The sequence below is a fragment of the Babylonia areolata genome, chromosome 1, assembly GCF_041734735.1.
Source record: "Babylonia areolata isolate BAREFJ2019XMU chromosome 1, ASM4173473v1, whole genome shotgun sequence".
NCBI lineage: Eukaryota > Metazoa > Mollusca > Gastropoda > Neogastropoda > Buccinidae > Babylonia > Babylonia areolata.
The window spans coordinates 65,984,146-66,009,919 of record NC_134876.1 but is presented as its reverse complement, the minus strand read 5'-3'; the positions used below and the strand labels follow the sequence as shown (position 1 = coordinate 66,009,919).

Sequence of the window (25,774 nt, the reverse complement as noted above, 5' to 3'; positions counted from 1 at the left end):
CAACCAAATGCCTGCTGTTAGTTCATGACCTGATCAAAACAGCTACACAGTATTCATGACCACTTCCTTCACTGAATGAAACCGGGGACTTTCCAGTAAACTGATACCACAGGCAGTGACCCTGACACCGCCGTTTGTTGTTGTTATTATACATCAGTGTGTCTGGAAAGAAACCCATTTTAAATGGCTTTGATACGCAACATACAGGTCAGTATCATAACAATTCTGTTTTCAATCTGAGTAAATGAATGTTACACTCAAATCATTTCTGAAGCGCTAATAATATCAGTTATACACTGTTGAGACTTTCCACCACTTTTTCTTTCTCTGTTCTCTCCTATCCCTTCCATTCCCGCTTCCCGTTTCTCCCCAACTTCTTCTTTCACCATCTCTCTCTCTCAGCCTGTTTCCTCTCACCACAAATGTAGTGTAGTGTCAGTGTCTGATTCAGTTCATAAAGAAAGAACACTCACTGAAAAGGAAGAAGGAAAAGAAAACAACGTATGCATAGCTGGAATCCCTCGAACTCATCCAACCCCACCCCCACCCCCACTGCCCCAACCCACCCCACCCCACCCAGCAATTATACAAAACACGTCAGTCGGCCCATTAAAAACACCACCAAGAAAAAGGTTGGTCTCTCTCACCACGCTTCAACAGATTCCAATGTGCAGTATTAGACATGGCGTCGGCTCCATCAGACAGCGGCTGCTCCTTGAACAGCAGCTTGGAAGATGAACTGAAGAGGCTGTTACAGGATGAGGCTGACCATCGTCAGCAGTTCATTTCTCAGGTCCTGAACCTGATGGAGCGATGGAAAAGGCTGGAGATGGACAGAGAGGAGGTGTCAGTGCCCAGTCTGATCGCCGAGCTGCAGCGTGCCGACAACATGATCAACCCCCTGCTTCTCAAGTGCCATGACTTGTGTCTGGCTTCTGCTGATGAGGACTGCAGACGGAAGGAGAAGACTAGTAAGTGAACATGTGGCTGGGAAAAGAGAGGGCGGAAGATAGTACCTGGTGGGGGAAAAAAATGGAAGGTCGGGTGCGGGAAAGAATCGAGGGACGGAGAGTGAATGATGCTGTCGCATGAGAAACACACATAGTTTTGGTGTCATATACTGTATTATGTCAAACTGAAGCATACCAGTCCTATCGGTTTGCTCCTCTTGGCCAAAATTTTGTGGCAATTCAGTGATTATTCTTCTTCTTTGTTCGTGGGCTGCAACTCCCACGTTCACTTGTGTGTACACGAGCGGGCTTTTACGTGCATGACCGTTTTTACCCCGCACGGAGGCAGCCATACTCCGTTTTCGGGGATGTGCATGCTGGGTATGTTCTTGTTTCCATAAATCACCGAACGCTGACATGGATTACAGGATCTATAACGTGCGTATTTGTTCGCCAGTCAAACGCCATTTCTGACTAGGAGTGTTATTAGACCGGAGGAAATGTGTGTCTGTGTGTGTCTGTTCTCTGTGTGTCTGTGTGAAAGAATCTGTGTCAGCATGAGATTTAGTCATGCCTACAATCATATTTCAACTCCATATCCAGGGGAGCAAAGAGACAGTGGCTTCACCCCATCCTCTGATGTTGAGGCTCTGAAAAGGCAGGCCCTCTTTGTTCCCACAACAGGTACGTGCACATGACGTTAATTTCGTTGAACCCATAACGTGTTCAACAAGGAATGTGTGTTTTCAATGCCTGTGTATCCCCAGTAGGCTTGTAAAGTGTTGTTATTACTCACATTTACCGTAGCGGGACGTATGAAGTGGCTTCTTTTTTAGCAGCATGCATATGATTATTATGGGCTATTTTTTAATTCACTGGCTGCAGAAGAAAAAGACAAAATTATCATTCTGTCTGAATGCAGCACGTGTGTCACACGTTCAGTTTAATGATAGTTTATTTCTCATCATTTATTTAATTGCTGGTCTAATTTTTGTTCGTTGTTCATGGTCCTATTACCGCGGATCATACTGACCATTATATCACCATATATAATTGTAATGATAGGACTGCCTGTATTGATCCTTTTCCGACTGCTACTCTACTCTCCGCTTTTAATAGTTCAGTTGTCTTTTACCCCCCCACCCCCTCCCCTCCCCTCCGAGTGCCCGTAGGTACACTTGTGTAGTTTACTTAATTCAATGTATTGCATGGCTTTCTTTTATAATCATTATCATTAGTAGTAGAAGTAGCAGCAGCAGCAGTAACAGTTGTTGTAGGCCTAGTAGTATTATTACTAGTAGTGGTGGTCGGTGGTATTGTTTCACTTTGGCCCGAGTAAACTTCGAGCACTCGTTGTCCCCAGAACTTAGTGGAGATGGCCCATGCCCAGACACGAACCGGCAACCTGCCACACCCCTTAGTGGAGCCCCGGGGAAGCAAGCACTGGCACAGGAACAGCCCGCAGCTGAACCCACCCAGCACACTGACGGCGAATCATCGGATGCGGAGAGCGGCACTTCTTGAACTGCGAATGAACAAACAAGAGAGAGAGAGAGAGAGAGAGAGAGAGAGAGAGAGAGAAGAAAAGAAAATAGAAACCGTCACAATAAACAACAGTTGTTTCAACCCTCCGCCTCCAACTTTCCCTTCCCCCACCTACTCCCCTCCCCTTCCCTCTCAACTCGCTGTTCAGTCACAAACAATTATTTAGACCAACAAGAAAGGGTGACAAACAAATACTTCTATCTATCTCGAACTTCGTTTCTTTGGCTTTGTATGTGTGTGTGTGAAAGAGAGAGAGATCATTCACTTTTTTTCTTTATCTTTGTTTTTCTGCAGTTGCTACTTCTGCTGATTTAGCCATATAAAATCATGTTTTGAAGTTTAAATTGATCCAGGCCTTCTGTTTACTGTATTTGTAAATGTCTTTTCAAAACTTTTTAAAATGCATACATTGGCTTCACACACACACACACACACACACACACACACACACACACACACACACACACACACACACACACACACACTCAGCGGGCTTTTAGTCTCTGTGTGAGTGCCGTGTGTGTGTGTGTGTGTGTGTGTGTGTGTGTGTGTGTGTGTGTGTGTGTGTGTGTGTATGCAAAAATATATTCAAATTTTTAAAATACCTAAATGTAAACACCGCAACACAACAACAGGATCTTAGACCAAATTTTTTAAAATTTTTATTATGAGCTGGTATGCCAACGTTGTTGTTGTTGTTTAATGCGGGAAATGAGAAGAAGAAAAATCTTGTACTCTGATTGTAACTGATAACAGCAAGGCTTTTCAACAAGGAAGTAATGTCGTTTGTATGTCACTGAGGATTGAATGTCAGCAAGGAAGTCACTCAACTGGATAGTATTCTGAGTCTGGGATATTTCAATATAATGTGTGTGTGTGTGTGTGTGTGTGTGTGTGTGTGTGTGTGTGTGTGTGTGTGTGTGTGTGTGTTTGAGAGAGAGAGAGAGAGAGAGAGAGAGAGAGAGAGAGAGAGAGAAATTGTGAAAGAAGCATGTATCAAGGGAGAAGGGTTTGCGATAGAGGAACATGCTGATAAGGGAAAAGGTGGCAGAATGGTTAAGACGTCTATCTGCCAATACAGAGTCCGTGAGAGGCTGGGTTCGAATCCTGCCTTCTCACTTTCTCCCACGTTTGACTGAAAAATCAAACTGAGCGTGTAGTCATGCGGATGAGATGATAAACCGAGGTCCCGTGTGTCGTACGCACATGGCGCACTGGAAAAGAACCCATGGCGACGAAAATGTTGTCCTCTGGCAAAATTACGAATTAGAAATCAACTCTGATAGGTAAACAAATTTATATATATATATATACATACATACATGCATACATACATACATGCATACATCGGTCTCGCAGATGTGGCCGAGTGTACGTATATCATGGATTTGTCCGAACGCAGTGATGCCTCTCTGTGAAACTGAAACTGAACTGAAACTGTTGGCAAATACAGACTTCACGCAAAAAAGTTGAGGACCAAATCATATAAGGATGCATGTTTTCATAGAAATAAATGTTTAAAAACATCGAGAGATGATTATTCACAGTTATGCAGGTTGCATGAAAAATTATGCTCCGCCTCTGGTAGGTAGGGCTGGCACCATTGCCTGCAGGAAGACTTTTTTTTTGGGGGGTTTCTTTTCTTTCTTTTTTAATACACAAACGACGGCTGTTTCAGACACATGCACCATGAGCAGTTTGGAAAGAAAGTCTGTTTGCAAAAAAAGAAGAAAGAAAAAAAAAGAATTTATTCAGTAGTTTATGAACGATAGTTGTGTTGTTGTTTTGTACAAAATTGAAGTGCACGTGGAAGAAAGCACCTCTGGAGGTTATGAGTGGTGCAGGTAGAAATCTGTTGTTGTTTTTAACTAACGACGGCTGTTTCAACACATGCAACATAAACAGCACTAGAAAGAAAGTCTGTTTGCAGAAAATGAATATTTCAGTAAAAGAAAAGAAACTGTGTTAGTGGTTTATGAACAATAATTGTGTTGTTTTGTTTTGTTTTGTTTTCAAAATGGAAGCGCACGTGCAAGAAAGCAGCTCTGGAAGTGGTGAGTGGCGCTCATTACGTTCGCTGCATACACAGCTATCTCAGTGCTGAAAATCCAGCATCATTTCACCATGCCCCGAGAAGAAAACCGTGCAAGTTCCTGAATGCTCGGATGATTGACTGCTGACCATTACTGCCATGCTGGAGAACGTGCTGTTTTGGTTGTGGGTACGATGGAAGAGGAGGGGGAGGTGGGAGTGAGCTCATTGATCTGAAAATAGTCAGGTGTGTGTGTGTGTGTGTGTGTGTGTGTGTGTGTTGTCCTGAGGCAAGAGGACTGAGGCTGAGGTCTATCCCAGGATGCCGACTTTCAGAAAACAAACTGAAATTTTGCCAGAGGACAACATTTTCGTTGCCATGGGGTCTTTTTCAGTACTGTAAGATCGCAGGCAGAGGACAGGTGTACACTCCACGCTCTCCTCGTACCACAAACACTGTTTTTTTTTGTTAAGAGTATTAAGGTGTTTATTTACTCTACCTAAAGAAGCACCTAGCAGCACACCTGGAATACACATACACAAAAACCATAACCCATGTAAAAAAAAAACAAAAAAACACACACACAAAAAACCAACAAAAAAACAAAACCAATAACAAATCATCAGTATGCTGGACATCATTGCCATGAAAGGCTTATGTAACAGAAATATCAATATGTTGTCTGGACAAATTAAACAACACTACAGATAACCTTTCTCCATTCCTTCACTCACTGTCTGACTGTACACTCTCTTCTCAAAGAATTCTATATAAAGAAATAAAACAATTCCCGGTCAGCTTACCACCAACAATCAGTGAATAAGATAATGTGCACCAAATAAATGACTGAAAAATGCAAACTCCCAGTGTTCAAGTCCTCTCAACCACCATACAATGATAACTGTTTCCATTAAGACTGAACAAATATCCACTTTGTCTGTACTTTATCTCAGTTATTGCCTGGGAATCATTGTCACCAAATAAGATATCTGGTAAATATTTAGCAACCTGTATGCACCAAACATATGACTCTCAGTGGTCTCAAAATTTATCAACAACATTATACTTGTATGTGTTGTCCCACTGGCACATAACTCATCTATACTGCATGGGAACCGCAACTACCAAGTCAAATGTCTCCCATAACAATTTCCTGTAACACTCATGTACACACACCCACACGGAAAATCCTCAACACACACTAAAATTTGCTGTAACACTCATATTCACACGCCCACACATGGAAAATCGTCAACACACAGTCAACCTGTAGATTTGTTCACTTTAAATGCCATCCTTATTACCTGACACAATAGATATAGGTAGGTCAAACCTCAAAATTAACTTCAGGAGTTTCTAACCAAAAATAGCTAGCTCTACACGGGTACTTCACACATTATCATCCCCGGTTTCAGTGGTTGCTTTGAAGCCAAAGCTTATTTTATGTATCCGTCCGCTTATATGGTATCAGAACAAAACGGCAAACAATAGATAAGCTTTGCTTACCCAGTCGCCATTGGTTTCTTGTCTTTTGGTAGTGCAGCAATTAAGTTGATTCTTGCCCTCAATTTTAAACCACTGGCAGCACGGTGCTGAACCAAAAGTGCTCATCAATTAGAAAGGGGTATAGGTGGGGTGGCCCCGGCATTACAAGAACATGCCCTAAATAAGCGCCGTTCCCCTACCTCAAAAACCAGGTACAAGGCCATCACACCATTGGTCATCTCATAGAAAAAATGAAAGAGACAAGACAAGACAAATTCTTTATTATCGAGGATAATAGATAAGCACTGGCGCGCATTTTTTCATCCAGTCCCCGCCCTGAAACAGGCCTGATGTACACTACACAAAACTACATTATATATGTCATTGCATGCAATACACAATGATACTTAAAGTCATAGAATGCGAATAATGTACTACACAAAGGCATGAGCATGGTCTGAAAATCACACCGGGGCACACACACACACACACACACACACACACACACACACACTGCCACACACACACACACACACACACACACACACACACACACACACACACACACACACACACACACACACACACACACACACACAGGCACAAGCATGGTATTAATAATCGACATATGAAAAAAAGCAGAGGGACTGAGCGACCGTAAGTCTAACCTGATAGTTTCAGTTTCAGTTTCTCAAGGAGGCGTCACTGCGTTCGGACAAATCCATACACGCTACACCACATCTGTTGAGCAGATGTCTGACCAGCAGCATAACCCAACGCGCTTAGTCAGGCCTTGAGTGCATGCTTACATATTTGTGTACCTATGAAAGTGGATTTCATTTTACGTAATTTCGCCAGAGGACAACACTCTCGTTGCCATGGGTTCTTTTTCAGTGCGCCAAGTGCGTGCTGCACACGGGACCTCGGTTTATCGTCTCATCCGAAAGACTAGACGCTCAGTTTGATTTTCCAGTCAAACTTAGGAGAAAGGGCGAGAGCGGGATTCGAACCCACACCCTCACGGACTCTCTGTATTGGCAGCTGAGCGTCTTAACCATTCTGCCACCTTCCTCCTGAAAGGTAGAGAACTTGATCCATTGCTAGTCAAACAAATATTGGCATAATTTCCAACACCAACAATGCGCAGATTTCTTTAAAATGGTACTGGGTCGTCTCTCTGAACCTTCCCAAATACAGCCGTAGACTGAACAACACGCTAAATGCCACGTTCACGGCCTCGGAGATCTTTTCCCGCCCATCAGTGTAGCGGCAAATCTGTGGCTATGTGTGTCGCGTTGTTGACTCACTGAGTGTGTGCGTACACGTGTGTCGGAGTTCTGTGTGTGTGTGTGTGTGTGTGTGTGTGTGTGTGTGTGTGTGTGTGTGTGTGTGTGTGTGTGTGTGTGTGTGTGTGTGTGTGTGTGTGTGTGTGTGTCGTGCGCGCGCGCGCGCGCCGCATTTGCACGCTTATTTGTCGACCGTGTGTGCACTTGCCCACGGGTGCACACGGGTTCACGGAACGTGGCCCATTTTCTCAGTGTCATGTTTAAATTTCACTGAAGTGAAACTGAACTTTTGCCTTCAACATACCCTTCCCTTGACTGAACTAAAATAACGGTATTCGCCTATTTGTTTATTATTTAGTTTTATTTCATTTTACTGAGGAGGAAAGTGGCAGAATGGTTAAGACGCTCATCTGCCGATACAGGGTTCATGATGGTCTGGGTTCGACTGAGTCATGCTCGCTCGCCCCCCCCCTCCCTCCCCTCCCCCGGCGAGCCCACTCGCCCCCCCAATTTGACTGGAAGTTTCAGTTCAGTTTCACTTTCTCAAGGAGGCGTCACTGCGTTCGGACAAATCCATACACGCTACACCACATCTGTTGAGCAGATGCCTGACCAGCAGCATAACCCAACGCGCTTAGTCAGGCCTTGAGTGCATGCTTACATATTTGTGTACCTATGAAAGTGGATTTCATTTTACGTAATTTCGCCAGAGGACAACACTCTCGTTGCCATGGGTTCTTTTTCAGTGCGCCAAGTGCGTGCTGCACACGGAACCTCGGTTTATCGTCTCATCCGAAAGACTAGACGCTCAGTTTGATTTTCCAGTCAAACTTAGGAGAAAGGGCGAGAGCGGGATTCGAACCCACACCCTCACGGACTCTCTGTATTGGCAGCTGAGCGTCTTAACCATTCTGCCACCTTCCTCCCGGAAACTGAATCAAACTGAGCGCCTCAGTTGTCATGGCCCGACACTAAGCGCGTTGAGTTATCTGCTGCGCCGGGTCACTGAAGCACTGCCTACCCGACAGATATGGTGTAGCGAATAAGGATTTTTCCGAACGCCGTTTCTCAGTGACGCCTCCCTGCAGACCTTAAGTTGACTCTGAAACTGAAATTGAAAGCTACTGTGTCATTCTATATGTATGTATATACAATATATATATATATATAATTTTGATTTTGTTCATTTTTCGTCTTTTTTTATATTACTGTTGTTGTCATTATTAGATATTTATCATATTATAACTATTTAATTAATTGATTTTAAACTTAGGACCAGTACCGTGGGCGGCGGCCGCTCTCACGCCGGCCGGGCTTGACTGATCAGCGTGTGGGGGTTCTATAAAGACCAGGCATCTATGGTTTCTCTCTCTTCTTCTTCTTATTTTTATCATTATTATTATTTTATAGTTGATGTGGTGTCGCGTATATGGATCTGAAACGATCAGTCCATGGAACTGAAACTTGGACTGTCCCAACTGAGCTGAATGGGACTCTACCCCGTGACTGGCGCTTGTGGACTGGCGCCGTAAGAATCAGAGCCAATCAGACGCCTTGTGGGTGCTCTTTACAGCTGAATGTCTTCGTAAATTTGAATGGCGGTGGCAAAAGTATCTACTTCCGTTTTCGTGTTCGTGGTAAAGAGCGGACTGGGGGCGAAGAAGAATCGAAAGGAAGAATATTTGTTTAAACTTGTTTTAATTTGTCAAGAAAATGCCTGCAGATCCTGACTTAATTACTTCGTTGGTCAAAACAAGAAGGTGAGTTTAGTACATGATCTGCTCTGATCGTCGTTTTTTGAAACTTCCACTCTATCTTCGCAGTAATCTTCCGTTTGATGCCCACGCCAAAACGTTGACAATTATTTGATCTCCTGAACTTTTTTGACTAGAAACATCAAGTGGATGTCGCCATTTTAGACTTTTCAAAAGCATTCGACACTGTCCCCCACAAACGTCTCCTTCACAAGCTGCACGAATATGGAATTAGAGGTCCCTCCACACCTGGTTTTCAAACTTTTTCCAGCGCAGGAAGATGGCGTCTTCTTCTTCTTCTTCCTGTTAGGAGTCCACGGTCATCACGTTGACCATTCTGACACCGTAATGGGGAGGAGCGCAGCAGCATGACCCACCTTCCTCGGTGATGGTATGGAGGGTGTAGAATGGTGGGCCCAGTGGTGGGTGGGTGGATGGGTTGGGAGGGGGTGGGGTGGGGGGGGGGGAGCCATCAACTGTTTCAGTCATCAGGACCAGGCCTTTCCGGCTACCGAAGCGGCCCCCGGGATCAAGCCCCGACCGGCAGAGCCCTAGTCCTTCACTTGACTTACTTTGGATGATGGCGGGCAGGACTTTTATTGAGACATTCGGGACATCCTTGAAGCAAAAGCCTCAAGGGAAGGGGCAGTGACAGTAGCTTCTGGTAGTGAGTTCCACTCTCTGATGGTACGTGGCAGGAATGAAAATTTCCGGTAGTCAGTGCGGCATGATGTATTCTGTACGTATGGGTGTGGCCTCTCCCTCTTCTGTTCTTTGGTATGAGGTTGTTTGTTTCGACTTTGGCCAGGTTGTGACCGATTTTGTAGAGCATGGCGAGTCTAGCTGATTTCCTTCGCTGTTGTAGTTTGGGCCACTTTAGTTGCTCCAGCATGTTTCCGACACTAGAGGTGTTTCTGTGTCGGTTTAGGACGAATCTCGCCGCTCTGTGTTGTACTGCTTCGAGCTTGTTGATGTCGTCTTTATGGTGGGGGTTCCATACAGTAGAGGCGTACTCGAGGATGGGCCTGACGAGGGACTTGAAGGCTCTTTCTTTGATGGTGGTTGAGCCAATCTTCAGGTTCCTACGAAGGAAACCCAGTGTGCGGTTGGCCTTTGCAGCTACGGCATCGATGTGTGCATTCCAGCTGCTGTTGCTCTGTACTGTCACGCCAAGGTACTTCGTGGAGCTGACTGTTTCCAGTGTATGGCCGTGCAGGGTGTAGGAGCTCTCCCTACATCGCGTCATGTTGAGGACGTTGCACTTCTTCGGGTGGAACGACATGTCCCACTGGCTCTCCCAGTCTTCCAGTCGGTGCAAGTCCTCCTGTAGGATGCCCTGATCCTCGGTTGATGTGATGTTTCTGTGGGGAAGAGTGTCATCTGCAAAAAGGCGACTGTCCGATTCCACCTTTTCAGGAAGGTCATTTATGTACGTGAGGAACAGGGATGGCCCGATGACTGAGCCCTGCGGTACTCCGGACTTCACCGGGATGTAGTCCGACGATGCACCGTCCACCACCACAGCCTGTCGACGATCTTGAAGTAAACTTCTAAGCCATGTATTCAACTGGCCCCTGACACCGTAGTGCTTCAGTTTATGACAGAGGAGGCTGTGATTTACTTTGTCAAATGCCTTCTCAAAGTCCATTACGACCACGTCGCTTTGAAGGCCTCTTTCCATGGTCTCCGTCATCTGCTCACTGAACTCAAGGAGCTGTGTTTCGCAGGAGCGATGCTTGCGGAATCCGTGTTGGTGAGGGCTCAGGATCTGGTTTGTCTCAAGGTGCTTCATCAGGTGGCTCACCACAATGTGCTCCATCACTTTGCACGGAACACTGGTCAGCGAAACAGGCCTGTAGTTGCTGGGCTCATAGTGTTCCCCTTTCTTAAAGACAGGTGTCACTATGGCTTCTCTCCAGTCCCTCGGCACTGTGCTCTGACGTAGTGAGGTTGTGTAGATGATAGTGAGGACTGGGGCTAACTCTCCTGCCAGTTCCTTCAGCACACGTGGTGGGATGTTGTCGGGCCCCGATGCTTTGCCTGGGTTTAGGTTTGCAAGAAAGGTTTTTACTCCTTGTTCTGAAATAGTGATATCACTAATAGTCGGGTAGTGGGAGGCTTCATGTGTCATGGAACACTTCTTATAGAACTCCTCCTCTGTTGCCCTCACTGAAGGCCTGATTAAACTGGGCATTCAATGCTTGTGCTTTCTCCTTGGAGTCGGTTATTAGGCGTCCTTTGGCCTTAAGTGGGGGGATTCCAGTCCGTGACGACCTCTGGTGCTTGACATATGTCCAAAAACGCTTGGATGACTCAGTTTTTGTGCTCTCCTCTTCTCGCTGTTCAAAGAGTTGATTGACATAGTTCCAGTGTGCTCTTCTGAGCTTTCTCTGCACCTCTCTTCTAAGGGCTTGCATTTGTGTCCTTAGATCTTCAGAGCCGTTCTTCTTCATCTTCTTATACACCTTGTCTCTTTTCCGTATGAGACGTCTCAGGTCAGTATTTAACCATGGGAGCTTCAGTTTTGGTTTCGACAGTTTATGAGGTACATTGGTCTTAATACTGGAATGTAAACTGTCCTTGAAAATGGTCCAAAGTTCCTCTACCGTGGTGTCTGTGTCTGCCTCCAGCAGCTTTGTGTGAAGGTCATTCATGTCACTCCTCATGCCGTCCCAATTAGCTTTCTGGTATATAGGGATTTGCCTCTGGGGTTGACGTCCCAGTGTCACTTTTGTCTGGAACTCACAAAATACAGTGTCGTGATCTGACAGGCCGGGTATCACATTTACTCTTGGGATCAAGTGGGGGGAGTTTGTCAGTACCAGGTCAAGGGTGTTCTCCAGGCGTGTTGGCTCTTGAGCAACTTGCTCCATGCCCACATCATTCAGGAGATCTACAAAGTGCGTGTGGAGCTCAACATAATTGGTGCCTTTTTTCAGCGTCATACTACTCCACTCCCAGCCTGGGAAGTTGAAATCCCCTGCAATGAGAATGTTTGCCTTTGAGTGACTGGCGCGCCTCAGTGATACTTCGAAGTGCTGAAGACTCTCTGCATCCCCTTTATCTGGTCGGTAGTATGCCCCCACATATAGGGTCTTTCTCTCGTTTGTGTGGATCTTAATTCAAGCTATCTCACACTCTGTTTCCATTTCCGGTGCTCGGGCAGTCTTCAGCGATTCCCTGACTGCCACCAACACACCTCCACCCTCTCTGTTTCTGTCTTTTCTGTAAAGTCTGTACTGGTCAGGAAAAACTTCACTGTCCTTTACATCACCGTCCAACTAGGTTTCTGTTCCGATTACAATGTCGGGTTTAATACTTTCGATGAGATTGAGGATCTCAGCTCGTTTGCCAGCTGCGGAACGAAAGTTAATATTTAACACCCTAAGGGGTCTGTGTTTTTGCTTATTTTGCCTACTTGCCCGTGTGGGTGTGGAAGCATGCATCGGTTTGAACTCAGAACTCTCATGTGGGACAGATAGCATTGTATCTGACAGTGAATTCCATTCTGAGTGTTCAACTCCATACAGGTCATAAGCAGTGGATCTGTAATTTGGTTTCCCGCAGAGAAAGCAGTGCCAAGATACCTCACTCGAGTTCAGACGGCTGTACGATTTAGTGCCAATATTCTCACATGATGCATGAAACCAGTGTCTGCACGACTCACATGCAACTCCCCTTTGGTCCCATCTAACCTCCAAGTCACAAGTTCCACATGGATAATGTGAAGATTCATTGGTTTGCTCACAGATCTCGGGACTGTTCTCAGTGTTCTGTGAAGTTTGAGATGAAGTGACACTCATGGTGATGCCTTCCCTGAATGCTGGTTGGTGTGGTGGTGTACAGTGTGCAAGCCCTATTAGAGCTAGGAGCACTGGTATTAGTTTTGTGGGGCTACAATACATTGTCAAGGGTATCAGGCATGACTGGGGCGATGTAAACTTTTTGAATTCTCTGTGTTTAGTACTTTAGCACTGCGTGTAGACTGGTAAGAAGCTGTGAAGTATGACGTTCGCAAAGCTAAAAAATAGCTCCCTCTCTGGCCTTAGCTCCTGCCTCTTCTGTTCACGTTGGCGATTTTGTTGCCGTGGAGCATAAAGAATAATATAATTTTACGTACGTGCCTTGTGATGTCAGTACAAGCTCGTATTTCAACAATAGTCAGAGGTCAAAAAGTCCAAAAAGACCTGGCACAGTTGTTGCGTCGATCAAAAAGTTCAATGGCCACTGTGGTTAAGATGGCAACGAACTTACTCACCAGCATTGAACATTGCTGCACAGTCTTTCTTATGGGTAGGGATTACAATTTTGGGTAAACACAGCGACAAAATGTTCTATATAACTTTAGAACACCCAGTTATCGAATTAGGGAACATGACTTTGATAAAAAAATAATGAATTTCGTCGAAAAACTAGCAGGCGATCGGAGATGACAGTGACCACCTCACGCATGCGCTCTCCCCCCGTCTCATCCGAAGAAACCACGGTGGATTCCGGAGTACCTCAAGGAACAGTGTTGGGCCCGCTCCTCTTCCAATGCCACATCAATGACCTCCCGGACAGAGTCAAATCCCAGATGATTGCCTCCTTTACCGCCAGATCAACTCCCTACAAGATCACATTCAGCTTCAAGAGGACCTCAATCAACTCGAAACCAGGGCCACTGACTGGGGTATGAAGTTTAACCCAAACAAGTGCTACATCCTCAGTATGCAGCAGTCAGCCAACCACATCTGCTCCCTATGTAACACTTCCCTTCAGCACATCCATACAAACCCCTATCTAGGTATTCAACTGTCCGATGACCTGAAATGGAGCACCCACATTGCCTACACCTGCAAAAAAGCACACAGCACCCATGGCTTCCTCAGGAGAAACTTGCGTTTCTGCCCCGTCCAATGCAAGAGAAATGCATATCTGTCTCACATCAGACCAGCCCTCGAGTATGGCTCCATCATATGGAGTCCTTACCTGAAACAGGATATTGATAAACTTGAAAAAGTGCAGCGCCTATCTGCCCGGTTCATAACCGGCGATTATAAATCCAGAACACCCGGCTCCATCACCAAGATGCTTCACACTCTGCAACTGCTGACACTCCAATAGCACAGACATGATCTACGCCTCATCTTCCTTTACAAGGTGGTTGAGGGGTTGGTACCGGCCATACCACCTGATGAGTACTTAACTCCACATAAACCAGGACGACTCATAAGGCCACGAACATCTGGCGATCAGTACGATACCACCAGTGTGATCTCTAATCACATAAGAAACAACACAAGAACATTCCAAGTCAGCAGATTTCAGACAGAGCAATACAAACAGTCATTTTTTTGTTAGCACAGTAAAAGACTGGAACCACCTGGAAGAAAACATAGTAAGAGCACCAACTCCTGAGATCTTTAAAAAAACTATTAACATCTCAACAGTGAACCTGCTAAGCTGCACACACCCCCACCCATCGCGATAATGCCATAATCTTGGCGACAGTGATGTACTTAACAGATACAGATCCGGCAGAAGAAGAAATGTGGATATTGCCGACATTTTATTTATTTTTATTTTATGAGGGTAATGGAGTAATCAAGACAGTAAGAGAGAGAGAGGGTGGGGGGGGGGGGGGAGCAAGAGAGAGAAAGGGTGGGATTGGAAGGCAGTGCTCCAGCAGATGTGACACCTGAACGAATGTCATGGGTTGGGGCATTGACAGTCGCCTGGGGCGAGACATTCTAGTCACTTGTGAAGGTGTTCAGCCTGATGTCCGCTCTACATGGGGATCCTGTCAAAGGTTTGCGTGTGGGCTCTTCTAGCTCATTGTTGCTGTCGGTGGAAGTATGGGCATTGTACTTTTGCAAGTCTTCTGCTGATCTTGAAAAGCATGGACAATCTAGCCCTCCTTTGGCTTCGCAGGGTTTCCTACTTGAGTGCTTGCAGTAGCTTGCTGGTGCTGGTTGTCCACTGATATTTACTGAGTACAGTCTGTGCTGCTTTCCATTGAACTTCTTCTGTCATTTTCACTTCTTTCTTTGCACTTGCAGTGGGGTCCCATGCAGTGTTTGCAGTATCAAGGACTTGGCATATTATTAGGGACTTGTTAGTGATTGTCTGGATTCTAGTTGTCATCTTCCTCAGGTTTCTTTGCAGGAAACCAAGTGTCCTGTTTACTGTTGTCATGTTGGGGCAGAATGGGATTCCGGGGGTTGAGTTTGCATCCAACACATCTCTTTGGTCTGGGCTTCTAGATGGATGGCTGGAGTGGCCCACTGATCAATCAGTTTGTCATACAGCTTAGGTCAAATGCGGCAGGAGGGATGGTTGCAGAAGGTATCCAGATGTGTGTTTCCTTCTTCAGATACCAGGTGTCCTACTCTAGCTGGACTATCACTTGTTGCCGGGCAGTGAGATGGTTGAAAAAAAAAATCTCTCCCCCACCCCCTAAAAACAACAACCCCAAACCAATCAAACAAAAAACAACATATTTGGAATCAGACATTGACTTGGACATAAATTTGTCTGGCTCCTGGCCCACTAAGTTGTTGCAGGGAACATCATTCAACATGACGATCAACCTTAAACTGGATCCAGCCCATTTGCTGTGGCTAAGTGACTGAAGGCACTTGCAGGAGAACCGAAATCAGTCGGAAAGCTGGGTGATGATTCTCTGCTTGTATAGTGTGGATGCAGGAATCATCCAAGTAGCTGCAGAAGTCCACACTGCTAGTTGATGGTCCTGGTAAAGTGGTGCCACACAAAATGTTAAAAAGCAGAAAACAGGTCATCAGATGTTACATGTACTGATGTAGAGTTGAGAGATGCTTGCCTGTAGTTCAGTCCTCTTATTTTAATGCATGGGTTTTTTTTGTGTTTTTTCCTTCTGTGTGTGAATGTGATTATCCATCTATTTATGTAAAGAAAAAATAATCTTACAGCTAACAATATTATTTATAAGTGCAGTGTTTGGCAATCTTTCTTCTGTTTTCTGTCAAAGCGTTTGATTTTTATTGCCTATCTTAAAATAAATATATCACAAAGTAACTTATATCATGTAACAGCTTGTTTGATTGCAGGGAGATTGAGATGGATCAGAGTCACTTGACTGTGGTGGAGACAGAAACAGTGCAGTCGCTGCGTGACATGTTTCCCCAGCATTCTCAGAGTAGCTTAATGGCTGTCATCTTTCAGTGCTCTCGGAATCTTTGCACCTCTCCAGATAGTTTGCTGGGAGTGTGTATAGACTTTCTGCTGGATGAGGATGATGAGAAACTGAAACGCTTCTTGGATCCTTGCTCCTGGGGAGAAAACCCAGAAAACTCCAATGGTAAGCGAAATAAGTTTTCTTTAGTTGAAGTGCAAAAAAGTATGCATGTTGTCTTTCTCAGTTTGATGTATTAGTTATAATGAGTGGTGGTGTGTGTGTGTGTGTTTGCATACATGAGTTTGGATATGATAACATTGATAAATTTGAACCCAATTTTTGTTTTCCAGTCAGCATTATCAGTCTTAATATTAGATTGATAAAATAAGACCAGCCTGGTCGATGGGAAATTTGAGGAAACGCAGAAAAATAACAAATCTTCCATGTTTGAAATCAAATGATTGTATTTTGACTTTGAAGCTGTGATACCACTTCACACATTTTCCCATGAAAGATTTTTAAGCCACGACACTATTTAAGCATCAATCAAGCAAGTGAAACACATGGACAGACACACAGAAAGATGTACACACATGCACGCGCACACACACATGCGCGTGCTTATGCACACACACGTGCACGCATACGCATGCACACAGATAATGTACTGAGAATGGATCATTGATTAATGACTTTATAAACCGTAGGTGGCCTGGTTAGTGCAGATTAATTTCAAGTGGTGAAGCATGACCTGACTTAGAAATTCAACCAATCCTGCATGGGGATATGTTTTCCTTGTTTTAGACAGCTTATTTTCTGATAAAAGAGTGTACAGATTTACTTTTTTACATATTTATTTAGTTTATTGGTTTAGGCTTTACATCCTGACTGCAGAAATGGTAGATACTGAAATGTATGGTTCGATTTTAATTACCTTGTTCAATTAAAAAAAAAGACAGTTCATATATGCAATGCAGAAAGTTCATGTGACAGTTTTATCTGTTGCAGATGAAAATATGAGAACTGAAAATTCAGCCTGTCATAGTGGATTTGGCAGCACTGGAAACATGTCTGTTTTGGTGACAGATTGTGAAAAGGTACCTGAACAGCCCATTGACACTAGACATACTGTTTCATTTGGTGATGATGATGATAATGATGAGTTGGATAAAGTGTCAGTTGTTCAAAAAACATTGTCTCAGGATGGAAAGAAAGAATTTATAGAAGAAGTTGCATCTGTAAAGTCTGATGATTCACAGAAGTCTCTTGAGAGTGGTGCATTTGTTGAAAGCAATGACTCAAGCAATGATTCTCTGCCAGATTTGGACTTAGGTATGAAGCCAATGACACAGTCCAAAAGTGACAGTTCAGAGCCTTTGCAAATAAACAAAGAGAAATCGCCTGGATTGTTGCAAGATTCAACTTCATTAAAAATGAAGAAGTCTCCAGAGTCTTCGAATATTGTTTTGGACAGGACTGAGCTGTTTCACAGCATTCTGTCGGGTCTAGATGATGTGCATGGTGAGCAAGCCTTGAAAACAATTAAACCAGAGTGCAGCAGATCATCAGAACTACCCACAGAAGCGATCTGTACATCTACAGAGAAAACCGTACACAGTGCTGGTCAAGATCTGACAGTCACTTCAGTTGGAAGTCATCTGAAAAGGGACATTCCTTTAAGGGCTGAAAGTCAAGCAGAAGACCAGATTGTGTTCAGTTGTGAAGCCCTGCCTGTTCTTAGCCCTCCCAGGCGAAAGCATCAGATTTTCCCAAAAAGTCCAAGACAGATTCTCAGTGCAGAACCAGAATTGGCATCACCTCACTTGTCAAGTTCTGGCACTGGTTCAGCCACTTCATCCATGGGTGGTGGTATTACATATTTAGGTAAAAGGTCTTTCTCTGACACTGCAGGAAAAGTTTGCCCACGGAAAGTTTTGCCAACCATTGATAGTGTTCTGCAGCATGCAAGTAGGAAGTTGTCTTGCAGTAGTGCAACAAATGTTCAGTCAGTTGGACGAGATGAGCATGCCAGCAGTCACATGAAGTGTTTGGGCAAAAGGTCTTTAGACAGGAGTATACCAAAATCTGTTTCGAGTGAGAGTGATACATCATCTGCTGGCAGTAGCAGAGAGACTGACTTGTCATATAAGTCATTACACAAGAAATGTAAAAATCCTCTTTGTGCTGAAGTTCCCTCAAGTTCTAAAAGCGGCAGTGACATGAAGTGTTTGAACGAAACATCTACCGGCAGACCAAAACCCAAATACCTTTTCCAGAAGGCTTCTTTAGACAGTGCCAGTGGCGAGCATTCAGACAAACCATATGATGCTGCCAGTAGTTCTACAGAGCCCCATTCAGCTTCATTGCTTTGTGATTTTCATGAACTTGAAGAGTCAGCATACAGGAGTCATTGTAAGAAGATGAAAGAAAGAAAGAGATTTGCAACAGCAGGGAAATTGAGACACCGTAAGCTGTTGTATTCTGCAACAAGTGGTCCTTACATCCCTGACAGAAGTGCTTTACTAAAGACATTAGACAGGGTGGATGATGATTTTCTTAGTACAGTTGATGAAGCTACTGATGATGCAGGGTATCATGAAAAGAAATCATCAGGAACACTGTCGTTACCCGATGCTACTGTTGTGGCCACTCAGCTGAGGTCAAAACAACATCTGCATCCACTCTGTTCTGTTGTGACAATGCCGTCTAACAGCGAACTCACAGTCACCTCCTGCTTTGACAGTGCTGTCAGTGTGAGTGGGTGTCCATCTGCAGTGAGAACACATTCAACAGTGACCACTCCATGTTCAGCTAGCCAGGTGATGAACAGTCAGTCACTTGAGGCTGCCAGCAGTTCAACAGAGCCCCACTCAGCTTCATTGCTTTGTGATTTTCGTGCATTTGAAGAGTCAGCATATAGGAATCATTGTAAGAAGACGAGAGAAGGGATGAGATTAGCAACAACAGGGAAATTGAGACACATTAAACCCTCGTCTTCTGCAACAAGTAGTTCTTACAACCCTGACAGAAGTATTTTACGTAAGACATTAGACAGGATGGATGATGATTTTCTTAGTACAGTTGATGAAGCTACTGATGATGCAGGGTATCATGAAAAGAAATCATCAGGAACACTGTCGTTACCCGAAGCTACTGTTGTGGTCACTCAGCTGAGGTCAAAACAACATACGCATCCACTCTGTTCTGTTGTGACAATGCCGTCTAACAGCGAACTCACAGTCACCTCCAGTTTTGATGCTGCTGTCAGTGTGAGTGGGCGTCCATCTGCAGGGAGAACACATTCGACAGTGACCACTCCATGTTCAGCTAGCCAGGTGATGAACAGTCAGTCACTTGAAGCTGAAGGCAGAGAGCTAGATGGCCAGGCTAACAAAGTTCATGCTGTGCCTGCCAGTGGTAATGTGAACTCTACTCTCCACCTTGATAACACGCACAGATTTACTGCCTATAGAGAGCAAAGCAGACCCTCCACACACTGTTGTATTGCAGAAAGAGCCCAAGCCACAATGATGACAGCTCCAAACCGTCTGGATGTGTTGATAGAGGCAGCACTGGCACCAGAACAGCATCATGATCCTGAGCAGGCTGGGCTCCCCATGGCCCGTTCAGCACCAAACCTGCAGCAAGTCAGGCCCATTTTACAACAGCCCAAGTTGTTTGCACAGCCACCAGGCTCTGTCCTGATGCACACAAAACCTGTGCTCCAGCCTCCCAGACTCCGCTTGAAGCCACAGCATGTGGATGTACAACAGCAGTTACAACATCAGCCGCCTCCAGCCAATCCTGATGTGCAGGCACCCATATTTCTGGAGGATGGGTATGTGTGTGTGTGTGTGTGACAATATGTCGGATCAGTATGTGTTCGTTCTTTAGTTTAACGTCTTTTCACTGTAACTGAGTGTAAGTGATATTAGACGAGGGTAGGAAAAAAAAATCGAGTGGGTGGAGGTGGGGGGGATTACTGTGTACGCATACGAGTAAGTGAAAGTGTGTGTGCGTGCGTTTGTGTGTGTGTGTGTGTGTGACATATAGAAAATGATTGATTTAAGTTTTATATGTGTGTCCATGCACATGCATAAAATTATATTACAAGTATATGCACTTGTGCATACTGTATCTGTAGGGTACATTGCTTACTTACTATCGCCACTTATGACATAAACGCAATGGTGGGGGGAGTGCGCAGCCTAGCACTAGTGGTGTCCTGAGACAGATGTTGCTGTCACCATTGCCTTGTCCAGATGGTCCCAGTCACGAACAGTGCTCATAAAGAGTTTCTGAATTGCTCAGTCTGAGATCTGCCTACTACAAAGGATCTTGAATTGTTCCTGATGTGATTGGAGATGGCACTTGTTGCGTCATATTCTCTAAAGTCGCAAGGTTTGATGCGACATCCTTTGTGTGGAGTCGGGAAACCAGTAGGCGGTATGGCCGGTACCGGTTTCCTGACTCCACAGGCATGTGCGAATGTGCATGTGATGGAGAAAACTAGTAATTGTGGTTTAAGTAGTTTCTTTGTGTGTTTGTGTGGTGTGTGTGTGCGTGTGTGTGTGTGTGTGTGTGCACTTTGCTGTGTGCATGTGTGTGGACATTTTTTATACAAGTTTATGAAGATGCCCAATCAAACCTCTTAGTCAAAGCAGTTAAAGTTCTTTGAGTTGTATAAGTGTCCAACATTTGTCTCTGAGAGTGCTAAAAAAGTTGATAGGGATTTTTTTTTTTTTTTTTTTTTTTTTACTTTAATGAACTCATTTTATTAATTTTTTTCCATTTCAAAAAAGGTTCACTGCAACTTAATGGTAATTGGAATAGCTCTATAGATGGTGTGTGTGTGTGTGTGTGTGTGTGTGTACATATGGTGTTTGTAAATGGACAGCAATTTCTTATTTGAACTGCTTGACCAATTTTTATGCAGCCAGGATTAAGACTAGTTAATGTTCATCTTCAAAAAAATTGGAAAATAGTTCATTGTAAATGGTCAGTCTTTAAATAATTTTGAACTTCAGATATTATTCATCTTAACCTTGGTTCTAGGTCAGGTCTGGAAATCATTTTAGGATTGTTGTCTCTGTGTCTCCGTCTCCGTATGTCTGTCTGTCTGTCTGTCTCTGTGTCAGTCTGTCTGTCTGTCTCCCTCACAAACACACACACACACACACCATATTGATTTATACACACAACACATTCACTCTCTCTCTCTCTCTCTCTCTCTCTCTCTCTCTCTCTCTCTCTCTTCTCTCTCTCTCCGGTCTCCCTGTCTCTCATTCTCCCCCCCTCCTCTCTCTCTCCCTCTCTCTCTCTCTTTTGTATAGTTATAGATCCCATTTATACCACTAATAAAAATAATATATCGGAAGTATACTTGCCAGTCTATGGTTGTACTTGCAGCGATCACTATCCAGTTTGCCTTACATGGTCGAAAAAAGGAGTCAAAATCCCAAAGAATTGTCATAAATTTGTTACTTACAGGTGCTTTAAACATTTTGATAAGGATAGATTCTTGCACGATTTACACAGCTCATGTTTTTCTTGGGTATAGCAGTTTACAACTCCTGATGAGGCATTTGAAGTTTGGTACCATAACTTTTTAAATAATTATGATAAGCATGCACCGTATAAAACCAAACACATTAGACTAAGAGAGAATCTTAATTTACCCAGGCTGTCCAATCACCTTGCTGATGCCATAACTTTGCATGACTTCTTTTTGTCTACAGGCTCCAAGGAAGAATTTACGAAACAGAGAAATATTGTCAGTCATTTAAAATATTTAGCTAAAGTCGAGTATTTTCAAGACCTTGTTTCTTCCAAATCTGACAGCAGGTCAATTTGGAATACCACAACCAGTTAACAACTAAACAAGTAACAAGATTAAAGTAAAATCCACCTTAGTTATTAATCTGAATCCAGAAGATCTTAAGTAACACCCACTTTTGTGAAATTGCTAATTCAACAGTATGATATGATAGATGTGTACTCAGTAATCTTGAAAAGTTACAAGAATTTTGTGCCTCAAAATATATATCTTCTGACCTGAATATCCCACTTATGTCCGTTCATGAAGTTTATAATGCTTTAATTCATTTGAAACAAACAAGCACTCGTGGACGAGATGGTATTGATGGTAAAATTTTAAAGATTGCTGCTTCTTTTATTTCAGAAACACTCACTTATGTCTTTAACCTGTGTATGTAAGCAAAAACCAATTTCCCAAAACGTTCAAAATTGCTAAATTCATACCACTGTATAAATCTGGTGATCGTACTAACTCTTCTAAAAGAGAACAACTGGTGCTGGTCAATGGGCGTAAATCATCCCTTATACCAGTGAAGTATTGTGTACTTCAGGGTTCGGTTCTTGGACCTATCCTGTTTTCCATTTGTATTAATTAACGATTTGCCTCTATCTTTAACAGCACACTGTGAAATGTTCGCAGATGACACACAGCATGCAAGTAATTCAAAAAGGGATGAAATATGTGCATCATTACAAACAAATATCAATCAGTAAGTTGAATGGTCAGAGTTAAACCATATGAGCCTTAACCCACATAAAACAAAATATATGATGATAACCACCAGACAAAAGCATCAGAATATCTCTGATTTTTGTCTTCCCCTGTTCATTAATAGTAAAATCGTAGATGAAGTTGAGTTCCACAAAGTTTTAGGGGTAGTAATTGACAACAACCTATTGTGGTCTGAGCATGTTGGAATGATATGCAATATTCTAATAATAATAATAATGGTATTTATATAGCACTGAATCTTGTGCAGAGACAAATCAAAGTGCTTTCACACCAGTCATTCACACGCAGGGAAGTGAGGCTGTTTTGGGAAGAGGTGGGTTTTAAGGCCAGACTTGAAGGAGCTGAGTGTGGAGACTTGAAGAAGAAAGTTCATTCCAGTTGCAAAGTCCAGAGACAGATAAAGAATGGCGGCCAACAGTCAAGAGCTTGAATCTGGGTATATGTAAACAGAGTGGATCCAAAGCTGATCGTAGTGAGTGAGATGGAGTGTAGAGGTGAAGGCAGCCACAGAGATAGGAAGGGGCTCCTAAAAGATCTATCAGCTATCCAAGATAAAACATTTCTTAGATATCCATTCCTGTAAAATGTTTTTTCATGCCTTCATTGAATCTCATATAAATTAAGCATCCACAGTCTGGGATCTGGCCAGCGAAAATATTCTCAAACCTCTGCATAGTCTTTATAGACGTGCTCTGAAATAAGTTTTACTGAACTCTTCCTCCTTGTCCTTTACAGACTATACTATGTTGGACATTCTTCCACTGAACTTGAAACTCTCAAGTATTTATAACAAAGCAATTTTCATGTTCAAAATATTTTCTGGTTGTGCTCCACCATCAATTACTAGTTTTTTAATATTAATCGCCATGCTCATAAGTTAATTCTGCCTCTTCCTAGAATTGATGATTGATCTTTTTAAATCCAACCACATGTATTCTGGTGGTTTGCTCAGGAACAATATTCCATCCTCTCTGCATAACCACACCTCATTTAGTCATTAAGTAAATTTGAAAATGCATATCATGCTCAATTAATGAAAGAAGTTGCTGACACCTTCAAATGAATTTGTTCGAAATTTTCTCATCCTCTTGCTTTGTCTGTCTGTTTCAGTCTGTCTGCAACTACAGGCATTATCATCGTATACATTTGAATATTTACATGTATGCATTTGTGTGCATCCAAATGTCCTGTGTGTACTCCATCATTGTCATCATCATCATCATCATCATCACTATCAAAAAAAGTACCATCTTCATCATCATCATCATCATCTCTCTCTTTCTCTCTCTCTCTCACACACATATTGCACTTTTATATTATTATATTTCTATACATTTTTATCACTGCATTATGATTATGTACCTGTAAATGTTTACTGTGCATTTGAGTGTATTTAAATGCCATGTATGTACTTTTGAAGTTATATAACCTGTTGATATCCTGGGAATATTTTGATTTCATTTCTCTTTGCCCTGAGGGCTGGATGTAAAAGAAAAAAAAAGTATGTGCATGGTTAATCCACTTCCCTCATTAAAAACAGTTCGTTTGTTCGTGTTTTCTCTCTCTCTCTCTCTCTCTCTCTCTCTCTCTCTCTCTCTCTCTCTCTCTCTGTCTCAGAGAAATCTAGGGGCGAGGAATCAGGGCATTCACATTCTAAGGAAATTCACACAGCTCAGGCAGCCAGCCTCCAGTGTACAGCAGTGTCTTTACTGATAATCTAAGTATCATGTAAGTGAGTTGGGCCTTTCTGATGTGTTAGCTTTTGATCCTAGTCTTATGGAGAGCTTAATTACTGTCTCTTGTGTACACCATGTTTATGACCTGGGTGTGGAGTCGGGGTGGGGGATAGACTTAGCCCACTCCAGTCAACACACTCTTGTGGAGGATTCTTTATTTAGCTGTGTAACAGGAAATTTCTTTTCTTTACTGTGTTGTTAGCCATGCTGACACTTTGCTTATTTATAGTGTTTACAAAATGTAAACTTTACAAGTCATACAAGAATTCAGAGCTTCCTTTTCTAGGAAATGTGTGGGTTTGTTCTAATACACTGTTGCTTTATCTGTGTACTAGCTGAATCAGTAGCATAAGCAGGATTGACTTCTAGTTGTGTTCCTTGTATGATAGAGTGAGTTAACACTCTTTCTTGTCTATTAATCCTTTTCTATCCTAGCATCATTAATCTTTCATTTAGAACTAGTCAACAACCTAACGAGGCAACCGTGTGTTTGTTCTGTTTTGTCTGTATTTTCTGTGTAGCATATTCAGGATTAAAACGATATATTACACCAGTCTTGAATAAAAGCCAGTTTGTGTTTGCACATTACCATTGTTCTTACTGCTGTGTGCACATATCAAGTGATTGGAACAAGTACAAGCCTGGAGCTTCCAGTTGTTTTTTTTTCTTGTTATTTTTTTAGGTAGTGTCTGGTTGTTTTTTCACTGTACCTTTATTTACTTGTGTGTCAGCTGAACTGGTGGCATGAGCAGCATGGACTTGAAGTTGTCTACCTTGTACATGGAGAGGGTTACCACTCTTTAGTATTTTGTAGAATTTTACAGTTGCATATTGTGTGAAATTAGCCACTATTACTGGGTAAATTGGCCAGTAATATATATATATATATATATATATATATATATGTGGAAAACTGTGATGCTTCAATGTGTAAGAACTGCATACAGTTACAAATGGTGGGTGAAAGAAACATCCAGAAAAAGAAAGTGTTGTGCCTGTCATCATTCATTGTCATCATTGAACAGTTTAACAAATTTGATTTTTTTTTTTCAGTACGCTTGTGCCTGTCATCATTCATTGTCATCATTGAACAGTTTAACAAATTTGATTTTTTTTTTTTTCAGTACGCTTTTCTTCATGTCTACATTTTCTTTTTTTCTTTTGGTAACTCTGTTTTATTTTCAGTACCATTTCATCTGAGACTAGTGAGAGGGAAAGGAATGTTTGTTTTCAGTTTCATATTAATTTATCAAAGAATACTTTTATAATGATGACAAGGTTCATAAAGAGTCATAGAA

At 43.0% G+C, this 25,774-nt stretch overlaps 2 protein-coding genes across 5 annotated transcripts in view; both read left to right on the top strand.

Annotated features, from left to right (window-relative positions):
- Window positions 1-628: 628 nt before the first annotated feature.
- Window positions 629-2,523, top strand: LOC143293142 (uncharacterized). The gene is made up of 3 exons (XM_076604061.1): window positions 629-971; window positions 1,554-1,634; window positions 2,314-2,523. Exons 1-3 carry the CDS (start codon window positions 683-685, stop codon window positions 2,472-2,474), a joined length of 531 nt encoding a protein of 176 aa, XP_076460176.1. The 5' UTR covers window positions 629-682; the 3' UTR covers window positions 2,475-2,523.
- Window positions 2,524-8,896: 6,373 nt separating this feature from the next.
- The window catches only part of LOC143285827 (E3 ubiquitin-protein ligase RNF216-like), a 46,841-nt gene continuing 29,963 nt past the window's right edge, over window positions 8,897-25,774 (top strand). The window contains exons 1-3 of one of the 4 annotated variants that reach the window (XM_076593262.1): window positions 8,898-9,058; window positions 16,123-16,373; window positions 17,199-20,028. In XM_076593262.1, coding sequence (XP_076449377.1) covers window positions 9,012-9,058; window positions 16,123-16,373; window positions 17,199-20,028 — 3,128 coding nt within the window. In that variant the 5' untranslated portion in view covers window positions 8,898-9,011. Of the gene's footprint in view, window positions 9,059-9,146; window positions 9,444-16,122; window positions 16,374-17,198; window positions 20,029-24,834; window positions 24,867-25,774 lie in introns of those variants that run through there. The other 3 variants (XM_076593270.1, XM_076593276.1, XM_076593283.1) reach the window with 3 other exon arrangements.